Here is a 20,476-nt window from a genome sequence, read left to right as displayed (position 1 = left end):
TGTGTGTGTGTGTGTGTGTGTGTGTGTGTGTGTGTGTGTGTGTGTGTGTATACCACATCTTCTTTATCCATCCATCTGTTGATGGACATCTTGGCTCTTTCCACAGTTTGGCTATTGTGGACATTGCTGCTATGAACATCGGGGTGCATGTACCCCTTCGGATCCCTACATTTGTATCTTTGGGGTAAATACCCAGTAGTGCAATTGCTGGATCCTATGGTAGCTCTATTTTCAACTTTTTGAGGAACCTCCATACTGTTTTCCAGAGTGGCTGCACCAGCTTGCATTCCCACCAACAGTGTAGGAGGACCCCCGGAGATGTATAGTCTTTTTATATTAGAATACTGGGTCTTGAAATTACAAAGGAAGAGGGGAGATATGGAGAGCATTAATATTTAGTGAGTGCCTATTATGTGCCCCAGATGCCTCCCATCTGTGTTACCCCCTGTGGAATCCTACAAATAACTGTGACCTTAGCAGCCCTGACCCCACCTTTCTACCCTACTATTTCCCCTTAATCAAAACCAAGCGAGGTGCTCTTAGATCCTCCTACAGTACTGGGACCCCTCCCTCTGATCACTTTTCACACTTCTTGATTGCTTGTGCAACTGTCTCTGCGCAAATAGACTACAGGCCTCATGAAAGTGGGTGCATCTGTCTGTCCTGTTGACTGCTGTACCTCCAGCCCCTAGTGTGCTTTGAGAGTTGCAGAAGGCATCGCCAGTATTTGCTAAGGAAGGAATGACCTGAGAAGGCAGTAACATGCTCTAGGATAAGGCTGGCATTTGAAATCCATGTTTTTCCCACAAATAAAATATCACAGTGGGTGCCTGGTGGCTCGGTCGGTTGAGCGACCCACTCCTGGTTTCGGCTCATGTCATGATCTCAGGATGTGAGATGGAGCCCTGCTTTGCCTCTGTGCTCAGTGGGGAGTTGGCTTCTCTGTCTCTCCAGCCCCTCTGCCAACCCCCCCTCCCCCCGCTCACACTCTTTCTCTCTCTAAAAAATAAATAAATAATCCTTTAAAAAGAAAAAATCACAGCCTGGTGGGAAGGCTTCTCCAGAATATAGGTTTCCCTTGCTACCTGAAACTTCTCATTATGCCACTTGGCTTTTCTGAAAGACATGTATTGGTGCCTGCTTTCAGTAACTGAAAGAAACCGGAAGAGGATTTTCGCCTGTATGAAATGATACTTGTTTCTTGGCTCTGCTCCATTTCAGCTTATGAAGGGTTTCATTGGGATGCTCTAGTTTTGAATAGTGGGGGAAACCTGAGTTAGTGAATTTTCTAGTCATGTGTTATCAGTAGGTTCTCAGACACGATTTTAAAGTGGGAACATTTCCCATTAAATTAGTATTCAGTTCTTCTGAAAAGGATCTCAGTATTCAACTCAGAGTATTTCGATAAAATGAGAAAGTCTTGGCTGAAACCAAAATATGGTAGAGAACATTATAAAATTTTGTTTCTAATCCCTGGCAGGTAATGATTCTGCAGCATTACCACTTAACCTCTTATTTCGGCACGGTCACTTTAAAAGCTCTGTTTCTCTCTGTGACAGATCTGGAGGCTTCTGAACCAGCTTTTGAAGAAACCAATGGCCCTGAAAATATGCTGGAAAGAAGCTTGAAATTGAAATTTAGTGTTGACGCACTTGGGGGCTACCTACCCTCAGGTTATCCAATTGCAAAAATAAATGGAAATGAAGTACTATGAATTATCCAATTTATCTTTCTCAGTTGAACTTCCTAGAAAAAGTACAGCCTTAATTTTGCTGTGGGTTTGAACTGTTGCCTGGACTCAACATGTTTAAATGTTAAATAAAATATGTTGTTCCTTCTCCGCACAGTGAAAACATTCCAGCCTTACTGCTGGCTAATTACATGGCGATGGCAGGCAACTTCGGGGTCCAGTAATCCAGAAATTGCAATTGTTTGTTAATTATAATGTGGTAGGTCCAAAGTCATTACCAAATCTATCCAAAGATCACTCTGATTCGACCTACAGCTAAAATCAAACAGTTAATAATGTGGATATTTTTATCCTGTTTTTAAGTTGGAATCCTGGAGAACCCTCTTACTTTCCATTTAATACCCTGAGGCCAAGAAATTAAGATGCTGTTCCGGCCACTAGTGAGTAACAGACCAGGGAGACCAGTAAACTCAGGATTCCCAGAGCAGAACACAAAAATAAACAGGGGAAGAAAAAAACAGTCATAGTGGGGACTTTGAACTCCTTTTTGTTTATTAATCAGATCACTGGCATTTACCTTCCATTGGTGTAAATGCTGTAACCGGGGTAATCTGACCATGCAGGTGAGGATCCAACTTAACTGTGTGTGTTCAGACACCTAAAGAAATAAAACAAGACATTAGCGAAGGCAGTCAATGGTTTCTTGCACATAAGGCAAAACTAAACAGATGACAGGTATTACCTCAAGTGGCTGGGAAGACCCCAAATCAAGGTAATTTAAAAAATGACAGGCAAAGGGAACTGATTCATAATGCATGGGATTTTAGATGAAGAAGAAAGATTTAACACTAACCAATACAATTACTATTCTAGTGCTTAAATCTTCCTCACAACATCCCTAGCAAGTGGCTGACCAGAATCTGCTTCAACATCTTCAGGGAGAGGGTCTCATTGTGCCTTGAGGCATCTATTCCAGCTTTAAAAAAGCCAAGGTAATTAACACACACACACACACACATACACACACACACACACACATTCAAATCCTCTCTAAATAACGTCTAAATATATGAAAGCCACTCTAATACCTTACATGTAAATAGTACAGAAAGGTACTGGCCTTAAAATTAATGATTGAATCTTTTAGACCTGCAGTAATTTCAAATTTAAGAATCACTTTATCATCCCAAAGGGTGGGGTTTTTTTTTTTTACAGTTTCAATTCTTCTCTTTCTTTTCTTCTTTCTTCCCCATCTCCCCCTCCACTTCCTCCCCCTCCTCCTTCTTCCTCTTCTTCTTTTTAAAAAGAGGTTTAGTCAACAAGAAAATATAACCTTTTCTCAATTTGTTTTAACCAAATTTAATCAAGTAACCAAACCTGGCAACAGATGGGATATTCTTGGGTCCAGGCCAGGTTCGAACTGATGACCTAGAATTTAAGGCCTATATATCTTGTTTCTGGACTCTGGGGATCCCGAGCCCTTCATCCATTGTGGCTTTTTTGTGTGTGTGTCCATATGATTTCCTTAAAACACAGAGACTGTTGCCAACTCTGAAAAGTGGCCCCAAATGTGTTCTTTGTGGGTTTTGCAAAGGGAATATAAAGGGATGGAGCCGAGTCAGCCCAGGCCTATTTTACTAGCAAGGAATCACCATCTGGTGTAAGATAGTTTCTCATTTTTTTCCTTGAGTCGTGGAGAGGGAAGAGTTGTTTTTCACATGTTTGACAAGGAATTGTTTTTAAAATTTTGCAAGTTGCTGGGCTGAATCCGTCTTCTTTCTTCCAAGAGGCATTTGGGTTTCATTCAGAGCAGCGCTGTCCATACAAATTGCTAACTGGTGCTGTAAACAAACAGCTATCAGACAAAAACAGTTACCCTGGATGGAAGCAAGAGGATTATGGTTGCTTCCACTCATCAAGCAAAACACATTCCCATTAGAACTAATAAAACAAGAGTTGTTTTTTTGGCATGAAGAAGTAGGAGAAATTTTTTTTTCTTCTTTACTGAATTAGGGAAAGGAATGAAAATACAGAAAACAACCATGCATATGTGGAAGGAGACAAGATGACTCCTTCCCTTCGACTCAGGCTTAAGTACTCAGTTTTGGTGATATGCAAGAAGCTACCATCATGTCTTCATAAAATCAAGTATTTTCCTCAGAGTAGCTTTTTATTTGAACATATAGAATGAAACTTATTTAATATTCTATAGAAATCTTCCTGGTATTTCCAAATAAGGGGGCATAAAATTAATCCAAATTATTCTTATACAGAAAAAGGCAAGAAAAAGGCAAAGGCAATTTTCATAATCTATCATTAATAATTATATAAGAAGGAGTAGTATAGTTCAGGATTTGGCTCTCTTAATTTATCCATATTCATGACAACTGCTCAGAAAGGTTCAGATTTCTATCCGGGGAAAAGTGAAAATGGTATCTAAATATAGTAACTCCGGCTACATGTGGCAAAACAAACAAAAATAATCATATGATCTGTTTTAGCCATGGGCAGGGGGGGAAAAAAACATGGAACACAGAAGGGGGCTTGTTGACCACCCACAAACAAGTCAGCAGTGACCGAAGATTCTGACTCCCTAACTGTACCAAGTAAAGACATACACATCCTTCAGCTGCAGGCAACTTTGCCTGGTTGGTTCACTGCCATCAAACAGTCTGGCACACTGTGCTCGATAAATATTTACTGAATGTATGAACAATATCAAAAGCTGCAGGAAGAAAGGTAAGGACCAAAAAAGAACCCATTTGATTTAGCAACAGACATTTTTTTTTTTTTTTTAGCCTAAACGCTATTTATTGAAAAGACCAGAGAAGAGAGAGTTACACGCCCCCTAGGGACAGGATGGAACAAAACAAGCAGTGCAAGTCCACCTCCTGCTCAGCATGTTCTCTTGTTGCCCCACTGGGCCATCTTGTTGTTGATGGGCATCTTCAGGAAGCGGTCAGACTGCATGTAGTTAGCGATCTTCTCCAAAGCCTCAAAACGGCACATGAAAGCCTTCAGATTTGGAAATTCATCCAGGCACTTGGGCTCAAACAGACGGTTCTGATCTAAGACATCATAGGTGAGGAAATCCACAAAGGTGAGCTTTTCTCCTGCAAACCATGAGAATTTCCCCAGGAACAAGGAGAACTGTTTCAGTTGTCCAGGTAGCTGTTCCAAGTACTGAGGCTTCAGTTTGTCAAGGTCAGGGCTATAGCACAGTCGTATCAGCTGCATGTGGAAATCCATTATTTGGTTCTCCATGATGTCCACTCGAATCTTTTCTTCTTCAGTCTCACCACACATATTGTGCTTGCGAGCGATGTAGCGCAAGATAGCATTGCTCTGGGTGATCTTGTTCTTACCATCCATGAGGTAGGGCAGGTTAGGAAAGTCCAGGTCGAGCTTGAATTTCACATCCAGCCATTGGCTTCTATCATAGTCGGGAGCTTCCCCGCACGTGTACTGTTTCTCCTCATAGGATGTATCAGTGAACTCCAGGAGCATGCGGATGGCGTGCGCCAGCCCGCGAATATCCCAGTAACCTAGAACCATGGTCGACTTGGACAACGACATGCCGATGCTGTCTCGGTGCCTTCCAGGACTCGCAACAGACATTTTTTTTTAAAGATTTTATTTATTTATTTGAGAGAGAGAGCACAAATGGGGGAGTGGAGGTGGGGAGGGGCAGAGGGAGAGGGAGAAGCGGACTCCCCGCTGAGCAGGGAGCCCGATGCTGGGGCTCGATCCCAGGACCCTAGGATCACAACCTGAGCTGAAGGCAGACACTTAACTGACTGAGCCACCCAGGCGCCCCTAGCAACAGACTTATTGGTGATCCAGGCAAAGCAGAGTCAGGGGAGTGACTGGGAGAGAAGCTAAATTATAGAGGGGTGGGCTGAAGTGTGAAAGGATACAAAAACAGATACACAAGAAGTAGAGCAGAGCGACTCAGAGCTCCGCCTTTGGAATGAGGCTGCCTGGATCTGACTGCTAACTCTGCCATCTATGAGCTGGGTGACCCTGTATAAGTGGCTTCACGCTGTGCCCCAGTTTCCTCATTTATAAAATGAGGTTAACAATAGTAACCACCTGTCAGTGCTTAGAATAGTACCTAGCCCACAGCAAGAACTCAATAAATGGTGGTTATTATTACAGATAACTTTTAGAAAGACTTCTGTTTTAACTTCCTATTTTGATATAATTGTAGATTCATGTGTAGCTGTGCGAAATAATACAGTGCAACCCAATATACCTTCACCCAGTTTCCCCCAATGGCAACATCTTGCATAACTATACGATAATATCACAACCAGGAAATTGAGTTGGATACAATCCATCTGCCCTAGTTAGATTTCACCAGTATTACATATGTTCATTGTATGGGTATATTTAATTCCATGCAATTTTATCAAATATGTAAGATATTTCTTTTTTCAGGAAGGAGAGAGATGGGAATACCTGGCATGGGTTAAAGAATAAACAAATTTATTATTATTTTTTAAGGTGGGATAGACCTACTTTCTATAAAATGTCTTCCACTGAAGCAAGGGGAGGGGAATTAAATACAGACGAGGATCTATCTTATGAGATAGGAGTAGAGAGCAGAAAGTTAGAGAAATTCACATCTAATTAGTTAGTCTCTGTTATCTCTGAAAATAGAGCAGATGGGTGAGTAGGAACAAATGGGATGAGAGATGTACTCAGTGGAATTGTTGGGTTTGCTAGGACAGAACAAAAGAATCTTCTGGAATGGGGTTATGTAAGGCTGGACGTTTGGTGGATGCTTTTGTAAATTAAAGAGGACAGTTGTTCAAAAAATACACTCGTGGAAAAGCACCACTGTTCTTCAAGGGAGACTAAAATGTTCTGCATAAATCATAGGATTTTTCAAAAAAAAATTTACAGGAAAAAAATTAAATCAGTTGATTGCATTTGATTTCTCTGAGTCAGTACCAAATCTTAATGGGACCCAAAAAGTACTACACATAAAGCAAAAAATATTGATAAATAAAATTACATCGAATTTAATAACATCTCTTTATCAAACACCACCATTTAAAGAGGAAAAAGGCAAGTCACAGAGTGGAAGGAAATATTTGTAAACATATAAAGAATATATTGGTATACAGGATATGTAAAGAATTCCTACAAATTGGGGCGCCTGGGTGGCTCAGTCGGTTAAGGGTCTGATTTCAGCTCAGGTCATGATCCCGGGGTCCTGGGATCCAGCCCAGCATTGAGTCCACATGGAGCCCCTCGTCAGGCTCCGTGTTCAGTGGGGAGTCTGCCTGTCCCTCTCCCTCTCCCCGTACCCAGCGCATGCCCTCTTTCTCTCTCTCTCATAAATAAAATTTTCAAGGAAAAAAAAGAATTCCTACAAATTGGTTAGAAAAAAAGCAGATAACACTATGAAAATAGGCCAAAAATGCATTACGTTCAAATTAAAGTCATAATGTGATACCACACATACTCAGAATGATTAAAATGAAAAAGTCAAATAATACCAAGTATGGCAAGGATATTGAATAAATATAATACTTATACACTACTGTGAGAATGTAAATCGGTATACCAACATTGAAAACTGACTGTATCCACAAACATTTAACATCCATATAACAAATGACCCAGGTGTTCCATTTCTAGGTATATATCTAACAAAAATGTACACATATATACAAAGATACATGCGCAAGAATGCATTGTAACAACTCTAAATTGTAAGTGATCCAAATGTCCACCCAAGTAGAATAGATAAATTGTGGCATATTCATACAATGGAATATCAGAGCAATGAGGATGAATGGACAATTGCATCCGACAATGTGAATGAATTTCATAAACAATGTGGAGTGAAAGAAGCCAGACACAAAAAAGTATATACTAAATCAAATTATACCAAATTTAAAAACAGGTTATCTTGGAGGAAGGATACTTAGTGACTGGAAAGGGGCATGAAGAACATTCCGGGTACAAGTTCACAGGCGTGTTCAGTTTGTGAAAATAGATAAAAGGCTAGTAAAATCTAACTACATTTGGTCTCGAATAAGATAAAAATTAAAATGTTTGGGGTGTTTAAAAGAAGGTGGAGGGCCTTCTGGAATGGCAGAGTAACAAGCTCTGAAAATCGGCTCCTCCATAAAAGCAACGAGAACACTAGCAAAAATTGTCAAAGTCAATTTTTACAGAACTCTGGAAAATTAACGAAAGGCCTACAATAATGTGAAGAGTGCTTACTTAAGAAAAACATCTGAATCTCAGTAGCAACAGCATTTTGTGGCATTTTAACTCACCCTATTCCCATCATCCTTGCCCCATGTCTGTGGTAGCTATGAAAATCAGCAGCCTAGCAGCCATTGGAAAGAGAAGACTGGGTTTGGAGCTTCTCAAAAAGACCATTCTCATCCGCAAAGAACTGTCACTATTTGAGCTGACAGCTCCTTGGAAAAACCCCATTTGCAGGGCGTGTTGTTATCTGACCTCACTTAGAGCTCACTCAGTGGGAAAAACCCTATCCATAGGACATCTTCCAGAAATAATCAGCAGCAATGATTTAATATTGCAGCTGCCTGAGGTGCTGATACCAGGAGGCGAAGATCAGGGACTAGCCAAAAACTTAAAGGAAAAAGCTGGGAAATGATATGCCCATTGGGTGCTTTGGAAAAACCTGACATATTCGTGGGCCAGCTAAGAGGACACATCCATGTCCAGGGCTATGCACATGTCCAGGACAGACCTGAGAAGACCCTAATCTTTCACCTCTGGCTCACCTTGAGGCCCTCTGTAAACCCCTCAGCAACAGGTCAAAAATACAGGATCGAGGGGTGCCTGGGTGGCTCAGTCGGTTAAGCATCTGCCTTTGGCTCAGGTCATGATCCCAGGGTCCTGGGATCGAGCCCCACACTGGGCTCCCTGTTCAGCAGGGCGGGGTCTGCTTCTCCCTCTCCCTCTGCCCCTCCTCCCTGCTTGTGACCTCTCTCTCTCTCAGATAAATAAATAAAATCTAAAAAAATTTTAAAAAATACAGGATCGAGGCATTTGGAAATGTCTGTTCAATTATTACCTGAATACTAAGCTAACCCAACAGACTGCAGTGGCCAGACATGACAGTGAAGACAGACTTTACATAATTGCTGCAGAAAAGTCACTAAACAATCAGCAATGAGAAAAAGGAATGCTAAGTGTGTGGGGGGTTAGTGAATTCTAACAAACATTTAAAAAATAAATACCATTCTTCCTAATCTCTTCCAGAAAATAAAAAAAAAAAGAGGGCATGCTTTCCTATTCATTTTAAGAGTCCAGTATTACCTCGATACCAAAGCCAGGCAAAGGCATCACAACAAAAGACAACTACAGACCAATACCCTTTACGAATAGAGATGCAAAAATCCTTAACAAAATACTAATAAACCAAATGCAGTAACATATACAAAGAATTACACAATATGATCAAATGGGATTTATTCCAGAAATGCAAACTTGGTTTAACAGCCAACTATCAGTCAGTGTAATACTATAGCAATCTAACAATGCACTATTGGTATAAGGATAGAATATGTAGATCAATAGAATAGAACTGAGGGTCCAGAAATAAATCCATACATCTACAGTCAATCCATTTTCACCAAAGGTGCCAACACAGTTCAATGGAGGAAGGGCCAATCTTTCAACAAATGGTGGTGAAATAAGTGAATATCTACATGCGCATATTTACATGCAGAAGAATGATGTTGGACCGGACCCCAACCTCTCACCAAAATGGATCACAGACATAAATAGGTAAAACTATAAAATGCTTACCAAAAACAGAAGAGTAAAGTTCCATGGCCTTGGGGTTAAGCAATGGTTTGTTAAATATGACACCAAAAGCACAAGCAATAAAAGAAAAAAAAATTGGACTTCATCAAAATGAAAAACTTTTGTGTTTCAAAGGACACCATCAAGAAAGTGAAAGTCAATACAAAATAGGAGAAGATATTTGCAAATCCTACATCTCATAAGGGAGTTGTATCCTGAATATAAAAAAAACTTTTATAACTCAACAATTAAAGAGAAATAAAGCCAATTAAAAATGAGCAAAGGACTAGAAAAGACATCTCTCCAAAGAAGGTATACAAATAGCCAATAAGCCTATGAAAAGATACTCAACATCATTAGTCATTAGGAAAATATAAATCAAAACCACACTGAGATCCCATTTCACACTCACCAGAATAGCTAAAATAAAAAAAGACAGACAATAACAAGTTTTGGGAAGGGAAGGGAGAACTTGGAATCCCTATACATTGGTGGTGAAACCCTCATACAAAGTGACATGGCCACTTTCAAAACAGTTTAGCAGTCCCTCAAAATGGTAAATACAGAGTTACCATATGACCCAGCAATTTTACTCCTGGTGTATACCAAGATAACTGAAAACATACAAAAAACATTACACAAATGTTCACGGCAGCGTTATTCATAATAGCTAAAATCGGAAACAACCCAAATGTCTGTTGACTGGAATGAACAAAATGTGGTATATCCATACAACAAAATATTATTTAACAATAAAAACAAATGAAGTACTGATAATACTAAAACATGGATAAACACTGAACACATTATGCTAAATGAAAGAAGCCAATCACAAAAGAACAGATGCTTTCTGATTCCATTTGTATGAAATGTTCAGAAAAGGCAAATCCACAGGGGACAAAGTAGATTAGTGCTTGCCAGGGAGTGAGTAGAGGGGGCAATGGACACAGGGTTTCTTTTTGGAGCAACGAAAGTTTTCTAAAATTGGTTGTGGTGATTGATGGATGCACCACTCTGTGAATACACTAAAAACCAGTAAATTTACACTTTAAATGAGTGAATTGTATGATGTGTCTCAGTAAACAGTTTCAGTAACTATCCCGGTGCAGTTCATCACAACTATCCCTTGAGGCGTTCACAATTAATTATCCTGTAGCAATAAAGGTAACATCGTTACAGGAATCCAGATTTTCTGATCTTTAGCATGATCTCTTTTCCTCCATATGGGAATATGTGGTCCTCAAGGCAAAGTCAACGCCAGATCTTTCAACACGGTGAGTGGGGAGAATGGGTTCTCATCAATGAAGAAAGATAAAGTGACGAGAGCTGCCACTTCCTTCTCACTTCAGCCCATCCCAGTCAGGTTTTCACCTCTACCATTCCACTACAACCACACAACTCTGCCAGCAAGGGTAGTGGCTAGGATAAACCATTAATATTATATTGATATTATATTGATATTAATTAATATCAATATATAATTAGTACATTAAAAATATTGTCTTAATACTGCAGACATCCAGGGTTTTGTCCTTGATTTCTTACTTCTACTCTTTTCTCCACTCACTCTTTCTGCAATTTCATCTCCTATCATGGCTTTAGATACAATCATGGTTTTAACTATAATCCGAATAACTGATGACTTTTAAATTTATAACTCCGGCCAGACCTCTTTGCTCAACTCCAGACTCATATATCTAACTATCTATTGAGCATCTTTATGTGGAGACCTAGTGGACACCTCAAACTCAATACCTCCAAAACTGAACTCCCCCTCCTCCATCCTGAACCTGCTCTGTCCACGGTTGTCATCTCTGTTGGTGGCAACTCTATCCTTGCAGTTACTTAGGCAAAAATCTTGGAGACGTTCATATGCCTCTTTCTCTCTCACACTCCATGTCTAATCCATCTGCAAATCTTGTTAATTTTACCTTCAAAAGATATTCAGAATCTTACTGCTTTTTACCATTTCCCCCAGCGTGCTGGCCCAGGTACCAACAACCTTCAGCTGGGCTACTGTAATAACTTGCTAACTAGGCTCCCTGCTTCCACTAACTTCTCATACAATCTATTCTCAACATAGTAGCAGAAGCAATCCTTTAAAGATGTAGATCATGTGACTTCTCTGGTCAAAACCCTGCACTTCTCAGGGCACCTGGGTGGCTCAGTCGTTAAGCCTCTGCCTTCAGCTCAGGTCATGATCCCAGGGTTCTGGGATCGAGCCCCGCATCAGGCTCCCTGCTCAGCAGGAAGACTGCTTCTCCCTCTCCCCCTCCCCCTGCTTGTGTTCCCTCTCTCACTGTTTCTCTCTCTCTGTCAAATAAATAAATAAAATCTTAAAAAAAAAAAAAAAAAACCCGGGCGCCTGGGTGGCTCAGATGGTTAAGCGTCTGCCTTCGGCTCAGGTCATGATCCCAGGGTCCTGGGATCGAGTCCCGCATCGGGCTCCCTGCTCCTTGGGAGCCTGCTTCTCCCTCTGCCTCTCTCTCTCTCTGTCTCTCATGAATAAATAAATAAAAATCTTTAAAAAAAAAAAACCCAAAACACCAAAAAAAACCAACCCTCCACTTCTCATTTCCTCCTAGTGAAAGCCGAAGTCCTCCCAATGGCCTATCAGACCAGGCACTATCATCTCCTCCCATTTAACCCTGTAACGTCTGTGGTTCCAATCCTCCACCCCTCCCCCTTTACTCCCTCTCCTCCAGCCACGCAGGCCTCCTTGTGTTCCCTGAACACACCAGCATGTTCCCACCTTAGGGGCTTTGCACTGGCTCTTTTCTGTGATTGGGATTCTCCTCCTCCAGATATCCACGTGGCTAACTCCTTCTCCTTGTCTTTGCTCAAATACCATCTTATTAAGGGGGCTTACCCAGACTGCACTGTTTAAAATAACAATGTTTCCCTCAATGGCACTCCTAATATCCCTTAATTTTTTTTCTGTATAACCTATCACCTTCTAATATACTTTATGTTTGGCTAATTTATTATACTTATTATTTATATTGTGCACCCCAACATAAAGTAAGTACCGTGGTGGCAAAGATTTTTGTCTGTTTCTTCACTGAGTACCTAGAAGCGTATCCAAGACAGAGAAATGTACCGTGGTGGCAAAGATTTTTGTCTATTTCTTCACATGAGTACCTAGAAGAGTATCCAAGACAGAGAAAATGCTCAATAAATACTTGTTAAATGAATGCATGAATGAAATTAAAGATTTATTAATAGGGAAATGTCTAAATAAAGTGTGGCCTATTTATATAATAGCATATTATACAATACATAAAAGAAACGAACTAGATTTATATGCATAAACATGAGATCACAAAAACACACTGTTGTATGAAAAAAGAAAATTGCTAAAAGGTACTCCAATATGGCATCACTTATACAATTTTTAAAAACCACACAAATAAAAATATTATATATTGTTCATGAAATTATACATGAAAACAGGTATCACAAATTGCCTAGACTGATACATACAGAATCCACGATTTTGGTTGCCTGGGGAGAGAGAAAAGGGACACACGGAGGAGGGGCACAGGGAGTAGGCAAGGGGAAGGATTAGAGGGGCCTTCACCTTCATAATTATTTTTTATTATATTTATTTTAATATAAGAAAGTCAAGCAAATATGACAAAATGTTAACAATATTCACCCTTGCTGCTGGAAACATGAATGTTTATTACATTGTTCTCTGTATTTTGCCACATTTAAATTTTTTTCCAAAAATACATAATTAACAAAAAGAGCATGGAATACCATGATTCCCAAAGCGATAGCTGCTAGATATCAATCAAACCCACTCAGGCAATGAGCTGGTTCAGTAAATACTGGATCAAATGTCTAAGATACCCTCAGTGTCCCTTATAATTTTACTATTTCCCATATAAACATTATCTTCCCAGGAATCAGGTCCTATAAATTCTGGTTAGAACATGTGGAAGACTATTCACTCACAAGTTCCCATTTATCATATCCTCTCGAAATGAGCAATTTCATGCTGAGTTATTTTTATTGGATGCTTATCATCCCCATGACAAAGCCCCTTAAAAGAACCTTGTTTGGGGATCTGATCTTAATTAAAAGAATCATGTTATCAATAATAAACTCTCACCCACTCTCTTCTACTGTCAGTATTTATGCTTGCAATGAACATCTCTGTGTACACATTTGGATTTTTCTATACTTTTTCTTAGTCCAATACTTGCAAAGCTAAATAAGTAGCGTCTATCAGCCTGCTGTTGAGTTAAAAGCCATCTAAATTCTATTGCTGATTGTGTATATGTGTATTTGTGTATATATGTTTTTAAAAAATCTATTGCATTATATTAGTCAGCTATTTCTAAGCTATGCTGAGTAACAAATAACCCCAAATATAAATGGCTTACAGTAATGGTTTCTTTTCATACACATTACATATTGGTAGCTGTAGGCTGGCTATAACTTTGCTTTATACACCTTCCCATTCCAAGACCCAAACTGAAGGAGTACTCCCCATCTGGAACATGCCATTCTTAGGATAGAGGAAAAGAGCAGCAGAGTTAGAACAAACATGGAATTGCTTTTAAACATTCTGCTTAGGCATCATGTACAAAATGGCCAATCACTTTCGAGTGGCTAAATCAAGTCATATGGATGAGCCCAACATCAGTGGGGTAGGGAGAGACACATCTCTTATAGGATGCACTCATAGTCACATGGTAATGGATGAGGACACATAATCCTCATACATGGGGCTTAGCAAACTACTGTGGCCTGTGGATTATTTTCATTCAGTCCAGGTTTTTTACATTTTTAAAGGATAGTCAAATAAAAGAGAGAGAGAGAGAGAAGAAGGCAAAAGAGGAAGAGTTAAAGGAGAAGAGGTGGTGGTGATGGAGACTGCATGTGGCCTGCAAAGCCTAAAATATTTACTACCTATGCCTTTCCACAAAAAGTTGGCTGATCCCTGTTCTTTCAGGAAATGAACATGAATTAGTTAAAACAATCACAATCTACCACAAGCAACTCCCCAAATTACCTACGTTGAGGCAGGATAAGACAGCTACCTTGTGCAGAATTTGATGGCAGACAGTTTATTTATTTTTGGTAAAATCTATTTTTTTAGTAAGCTTCTATTTTAAATTTCTATGTGGGTATATCTGAAAGCCCTGGGAATTTAGATCCAACAAAACAATGGAGGGTTTTTGGACTACATGAAAATTAAAACCTTTTTTTCATCAAGAACACAAAGTGCAAAGGCAACCTATAAAACAGGAGAAAATAACTCCTACACCTCAACAAACAAACAAACAATCTGATTTTAAATATGGGTAAAGGACTTCAATAGACGTTTCTCCAATGAAGATACTCAAATGGCCAACAAATATATTAAAAGATGCTCAACAACACTAATGATTACAGAAATGCAAATTAAAACCACAATGAGATATCATCTCACATCCATTAGGATGGCTGCTATCAAAAACAAATAAAAACAATAGAAAATAACAGAAAATAACAAGTGTTGGTGAGACAGAGAAATTGGAACCCTTGTACACTGTTGGTAGGAATGCACAATGGTCCACCTCCTATGGAAAACAGTAAGGTGGTCCTCAAAAAATTACAAATAGAATTACCCTATGATCCAGCAATCCCACTTCTGGGTATATACACAAAAGAATTCAAATCAGGGTCTCAAAGAGATATTTGTACACCCATATTCACCACAGCATTGTTCATAATAGCCAAAAGGTAGAAGCAACCAAAATGTCCTTAGACAGATAAATGGATAAACAAAATGTGGTATATACATATGATGAAATATTATTCAGCCTTAAACATGCTACAACATAGATGAACCTTGAGAACATTATGCTAAGTGAAATAAGCCAGTCACAAAAGACAAATACTGTATGATTTTACTCATATGAATTACCTGTAGTAAACTCATAGAAACAGAGAGTAGAAAGGTGGTGGCCAGGGGCTTGGTCGGCAGCAGGGGAGCGGGTACGGGAATGGGAAGTTGTTTAATGGGTATACAGCTTTAGTTTTCTTATTTTTTTATTTTTTAATTAACATATAATGTATTATTTGTTTCAGGTGTACAGATCTGTGATTCATCAGTCTTCCATGACACCCAGTGCTAACCACAACACATATCCTCCCCAGTGTCCATCACCCAGCCACCCTATCTTCCCACCTCCTCCCCTCCAGCAACCCTCAGTTGTTTCCTAAGATTAAGAGCCTCTTATGGTTTGTCTCCCTCTCTGGTTTCAGCTTGTTTCATTTTTTCCTCTCTAGGGGGTATTATGTTAAGCGAAATAAGTCAATCAGAGAAAGACAATTATCACATGATCTCACTGATATGTGGAGTTTAAGAAACAAGGCAGAGGATCACAGGGGAAGAGAGCTTTAGTTTTCTAAGATGAAAAGTTCGGGAGATTGGTTGCACAACAATGGGAATACATTTAGCACTTTTGAATGGTACACTTAAAAATGGTTAGGATGGTAAATTTTACGTGATGTGTATTTTACCAGGATTTCTTTTAAAGGCTATGTAAAGAAAAAATATATAGATCAAAACTATTTCTCAAGGTAGGAAAAAATGGCTAATTTTATATTATGGGAATCTCACCTCAAATTATTTTAAAAAATCAGGTGGAGGTGCTGGTCAGAGGTAAAAAGTTCTGGCTTCAGATATGTTAAAGTTGAGAGTTGGAAAAGATATCCATATAGAGATGTCTAGAAGGTAGCTAGAAGTGCAAGTTTAGAATTCAGGAAAAAGGTCGGGGCTAGCGACAAAGGTCAGGAGAGAAAATGGCTGAAAGTTATGGAAGGAGGTAAGACTTCAGGAAGGTGGAATACATATACAGAGATTTTTATCTCAGGACAGAACTTCGGGGAATTAAAGAAGAGGAGTCAATAAAGGAAACAAATGAACTCTCAGAGAAGTAGAAGAAAAATATGTTACTGCTGTATCATTGGAGTCAAGAGAAAACCCTAAAAGGAAGAAGTGGTCAGTATATCAATGATCAGAGAAGTAAAGATGTTTAAGAATTAAGAAAAGACTAAGCCCAGATAAGAGGTCACATGGCGCTTCATTAAAAACACAAACACTGAGCTGTGTTCTTAATCCTGTGATATAATACAAAGAAGTAGAAAACATGTTTGTAGGGGTGCCTGGCTTGCTCAGTCTATGGAACCCGTGCCTCTTGATCTCGGGGTTGTAAGTTCAAGTCCCACACTGGGTGCACAGATTACTTAAAAATAAAATCTTAAAAGAAAAAAAGAAAATGCGTTTGTAACAGATGGGCTCTCCCTAGGCATTTTTTGTTTTGATTTGGATAAATAATGTTTAGACAAGGAAAGACATCAATTTCAAAACAAACAAAAATAATGAAAATCTTACATTATAAGATGGTTTTCAAATTCTTATTTTAAGCTCTTTTTAGTTCTTGACTAAAATTTCCTGATATTCTTGGCCGTTAAAATCCCTTCTATTTAATTCAAAGGATTGTCCTAAACAAACTGCTCTCTTTCATACTTTCCTTGGAGTCAGGTCAATGGTTACACTTGGTTTCACAGTGCTTCTGGCTGGTTTAAAATCTATAACGTTTGGGGCGCCTGGGTGGCTCAGTCGTTAAGCATCTGCCTTAGGCTCAGGTCATGATCCCAGGGTCCTGGGATTGAGCCCCGCCTCAGGCTCCCTGCTCGGCGGGAAGCCTACTTTTCCCCGCTCCTGCTCCCCCTGCTTGTGTTCCCTCTCTCTCTGTGTCTCTCTCTGTCAAATAAATAAAATCTTTAAAATAAATAAATAAATAAAATCTATAACGTTTGAAGAAGCATAGGGAACATGCTATATCAACAAATCAAATAATTAGTTTACTTACTAAATTTGTGAGCAGTTTGCTTCTTGGTTTCACTGTGAACAGATGACTCAAAGATCATATGAAATTTTCATGCCATATCTATTTTCCCTGTGTCATTTTAAGTGTCTGAATGACAGCTACACTGAAATGTCTGTAGTGTTCCTACACAATTCCATGGGCTTCTCTCTTTTTTTTCTACTTGATATAACAACTTATTTAAAAATTTTTTAAAATATTAGATCAACTTTGGTGAGGCATAATTTACACACAGTAAGATGGACCTATTTAGCTGTTCAGTCCAATGAATTTTGACAAATCTACACACATGTGTAACCACACATGGTTACACATGTAACCACCATACCAATCAAGACACAGAACATTTCAATGTCCCCCAAAAGTTCCCTCATGCCCCTTTGCAGTCAATCCCACACTCCTGCTCCTGGAGACCACTGATCTGTTTTCTGTTATTATGGATTAGTTCTGCCTATTGTAGAATACCATATAAATGTTATTATATAATATGAACTCTTCTGTCCTTGGCTTCTATCAACATAATACTTCTGAGACTCCTCTGTGTTGTTACAAACTCCTTTTTCATTATTGAATAGTATTCCAGTGACCGAATATTCTGTAATTGTTTACTCACCAGTTGATGGATGTTTGGGTTTTTTTTTTTTTTTTGGCTATTATAACTAAAATACTATGAACATTTGTGTACAAGTCATTTTTGCAGACAATGTCTTAATTTCTCATGGGTAAATACCTAGGACTGGAATTACTGGGTCATGTGGTAAGTATATGTTTAATTTTGTAAGAAATTGCCATTTTATACTCTTGCCAGCAATGAGAGTTCAAGCTGCTTCATATCCTTACCAAAACTTAGTATTGCCAGTATTTTTAATTTTAGTCATTCAAGTGGGTGAAATGGTTTATCCCTATGGTTTTATTTTACATTTCTCTGATGACCATGATGTTGAACTTTCCACGTGCTTACTTCTTCATTTGTGAAATGTCTCTTCAAATATAGTGACCAATTACAAAATCAGGCTGTCTTATTATATTATCGAGGTAAGAGTTCTATATACATTTGGACACAAAACTTTGTCAGATGTTATGTGTTACACATATTCTCTCTTTATGGCTCACCTTTTCATTTTCTTAATGGTCTTTTTTAAAAAAATAGAATATTTTTTCATGAAGTCAAATGTATCAACATTTTCTTTTAAGTTAAATGCTTTTGGGTACTTTCTAAGAAATCTTTGCCTACCCTCAAGGTCTGGAAGATCTTCCCCCATGAATTCCTCTAGAAGTTTTATAGTTTTCACTTTTACATTTAGATCTATGGTAGTTTTCAGTTAATTTGTTATGAATGGTGTGAGGGAAGAGCCAAGGTTCATTCCCTCCCCCATATAGATATCCAGTTGGATACCTAACACCATTCGCTGAAAAGACTATCCTTTCCCCCACTGTAACGGTTTGACACTTTTGTTGAAAACATTTGGCTTCTGGATGTGGGTATACTTCTGGATTCCTTATTCCTTTCCATTGATCTATTAGTCTATTCTTATATCAAGACCACACTCTCTTGATTACTGTAGCTTGACAGTAGTCTTGAAGAAAGGTGGTCTAAGTCCTCCAACTGTGTTTTCTTTTTCAAAATTGTTTTGGGTATTTTAAGTACTGTCTGTATTGCCATATGCACTTCAGATTCAATTTGTCAGTGTCTACAACATTTTAATTGGGATTGTAATGAATCTGTGGATCAAACTGGAGGAAACTGACATATTAACAATATTGAATTTCCTATCCAAGAACAAGCCTTCCACCTATGGTAACGGCTGAGTAGCTCTGTATTAATCTGCTAGGGCTGCCATAATGAGACACCACAGAATGGGTGGCTTAAGCAACAGAAATTTATTGTCTCGCAATTTTGGAGGCTGGAAGTCTGAACTCAGGGTGCCAGGGGGGTCAGGTTCTGGTGAGAACTCTTTTCCTGGTGTGCAGACAGCTGCCTTTCCACTGTGTGCTCACATGGTAGACAAGGAGTAATGTCTCTCTTCCTCTTCTATTGATGGGAATGTAAATTAGATACCAATGTGGACAGCAATCTGGCAATATCCAGTAAGGCTGATGATGTATATGTCACATATCCTTATGACTCCACTTCAGGTATGTATAACTAGAAAAGTCTTTCACATGTCCACAAAAAGCATATACAAGTATGTTCACTACAGTATTGTTTACAATAACAAAAAATTGGAGAAAAAAATCTAAATATTCTTTGCTGGGAAAATGGATAAATTGTGATAGAGCCAGACAATGGAATACTGTAGAGCAGTCAAAATGAACAAATCTCAGCCAAGTAATGCTGAACACAAAAATATAGATGTAGGAAGCTATGCGCATGATACCACTTATATAAAGTTTTAAAACATGCAAAATTAATAATATGGACTGTTACAGCCAAATCCTATGCAATAAAAATATAAACATATACATTGGAGGGGTGCCTGGGTGGCTCAGTCAGTTAAGTGTCAGATTTCAGCTCAGGTCATGATCTCAGGGTTCTAGGATCGAGCCCTGTGTCCGGCTCCACACTCAGTGAAAAGTCTGCTAGTCTCTCTGCCCCTCCACCCCCACCCCCTGCTCTTGTGCGCGCTCTCTCTCTAATAAATAAATAAAACCTTTAAAAAAAATAAACACATACATTGGAATGAGATGAGTATCAAGTTCAATACAGCGGTTACCTCTGGGGAGGCAGCAAGTGGAAATTCGGAAAGAAATACATGAGGAGCTTGGCTGTATAATGATTTTCCTAACTTCTCTTTATTATTTCTACCATGTGCCATTCAGATCCTTTGTCTCTCCTGAGAAACTGTGGAGGAAATGCCAATTTTACAAATTGATTCCTCAAGTCCATTAATCCATGCGGACATTTGTTTGCTTCCTTTCTTTTCTTCACAATTTTTTAAATTTATTTTTTAATCTCTATACCCAGTGTGGGGCTCGAACTCACAAACCTGAGATCAAGAGTCCTGTGCTCTACCGACTGAGCCAGCCAGGGGCCCCTTTTTCCTTTCTATTATGAATTGTATGTTGCACCTGTTGTTGGTAGCCTAACAACTTTGAG

At 39.0% G+C, this 20,476-nt stretch overlaps 2 protein-coding genes across 4 annotated transcripts in view; both read right to left on the bottom strand.

Moving 5' to 3' along the window:
• WARS2 (tryptophanyl tRNA synthetase 2, mitochondrial) overlaps positions 1 to 20,476 on the bottom strand; it is a 97,289-nt gene that overhangs the window by 21,633 nt on the left and 55,180 nt on the right. For all 3 annotated transcript variants that reach the window (XM_025872543.2, XM_025872542.2, XM_073896056.1), the window contains one exon: positions 2,268 to 2,348. In XM_025872543.2, the coding sequence (XP_025728328.1) occupies positions 2,268 to 2,348 (81 nt within the window). The remainder of the gene's footprint in view (positions 1 to 2,267; positions 2,349 to 20,476) is intronic.
• On the bottom strand, positions 4,481 to 5,299 carry LOC112824576 (glutathione S-transferase Mu 3-like). Its single transcript, XM_025872544.2, has one exon. The coding sequence runs from the start codon at positions 5,264 to 5,266 to the stop codon at positions 4,586 to 4,588; it is 681 nt and encodes a 226-aa protein (XP_025728329.1). The 5' UTR covers positions 5,267 to 5,299; the 3' UTR covers positions 4,481 to 4,585.

This window comes from Callorhinus ursinus, unplaced genomic scaffold (genome assembly GCF_003265705.2).
Source record: "Callorhinus ursinus isolate GAN/ISIS: 27379988/994484 unplaced genomic scaffold, GSC_fseal_2.0 scaffold9, whole genome shotgun sequence".
NCBI classification, from domain to species: domain Eukaryota; kingdom Metazoa; phylum Chordata; class Mammalia; order Carnivora; family Otariidae; genus Callorhinus; species Callorhinus ursinus.
This window is presented reverse-complemented; position numbering and strand designations above follow the sequence as displayed.

Bases quoted from the DNA above. Each gene is read 5' to 3' on its own strand.
- LOC112824576 (XM_025872544.2), bottom strand. From the start codon at position 5,266: ATGTCGTTGTCCAAGTCGACCATGGTTCTAGGTTACTGGGATATTCGC.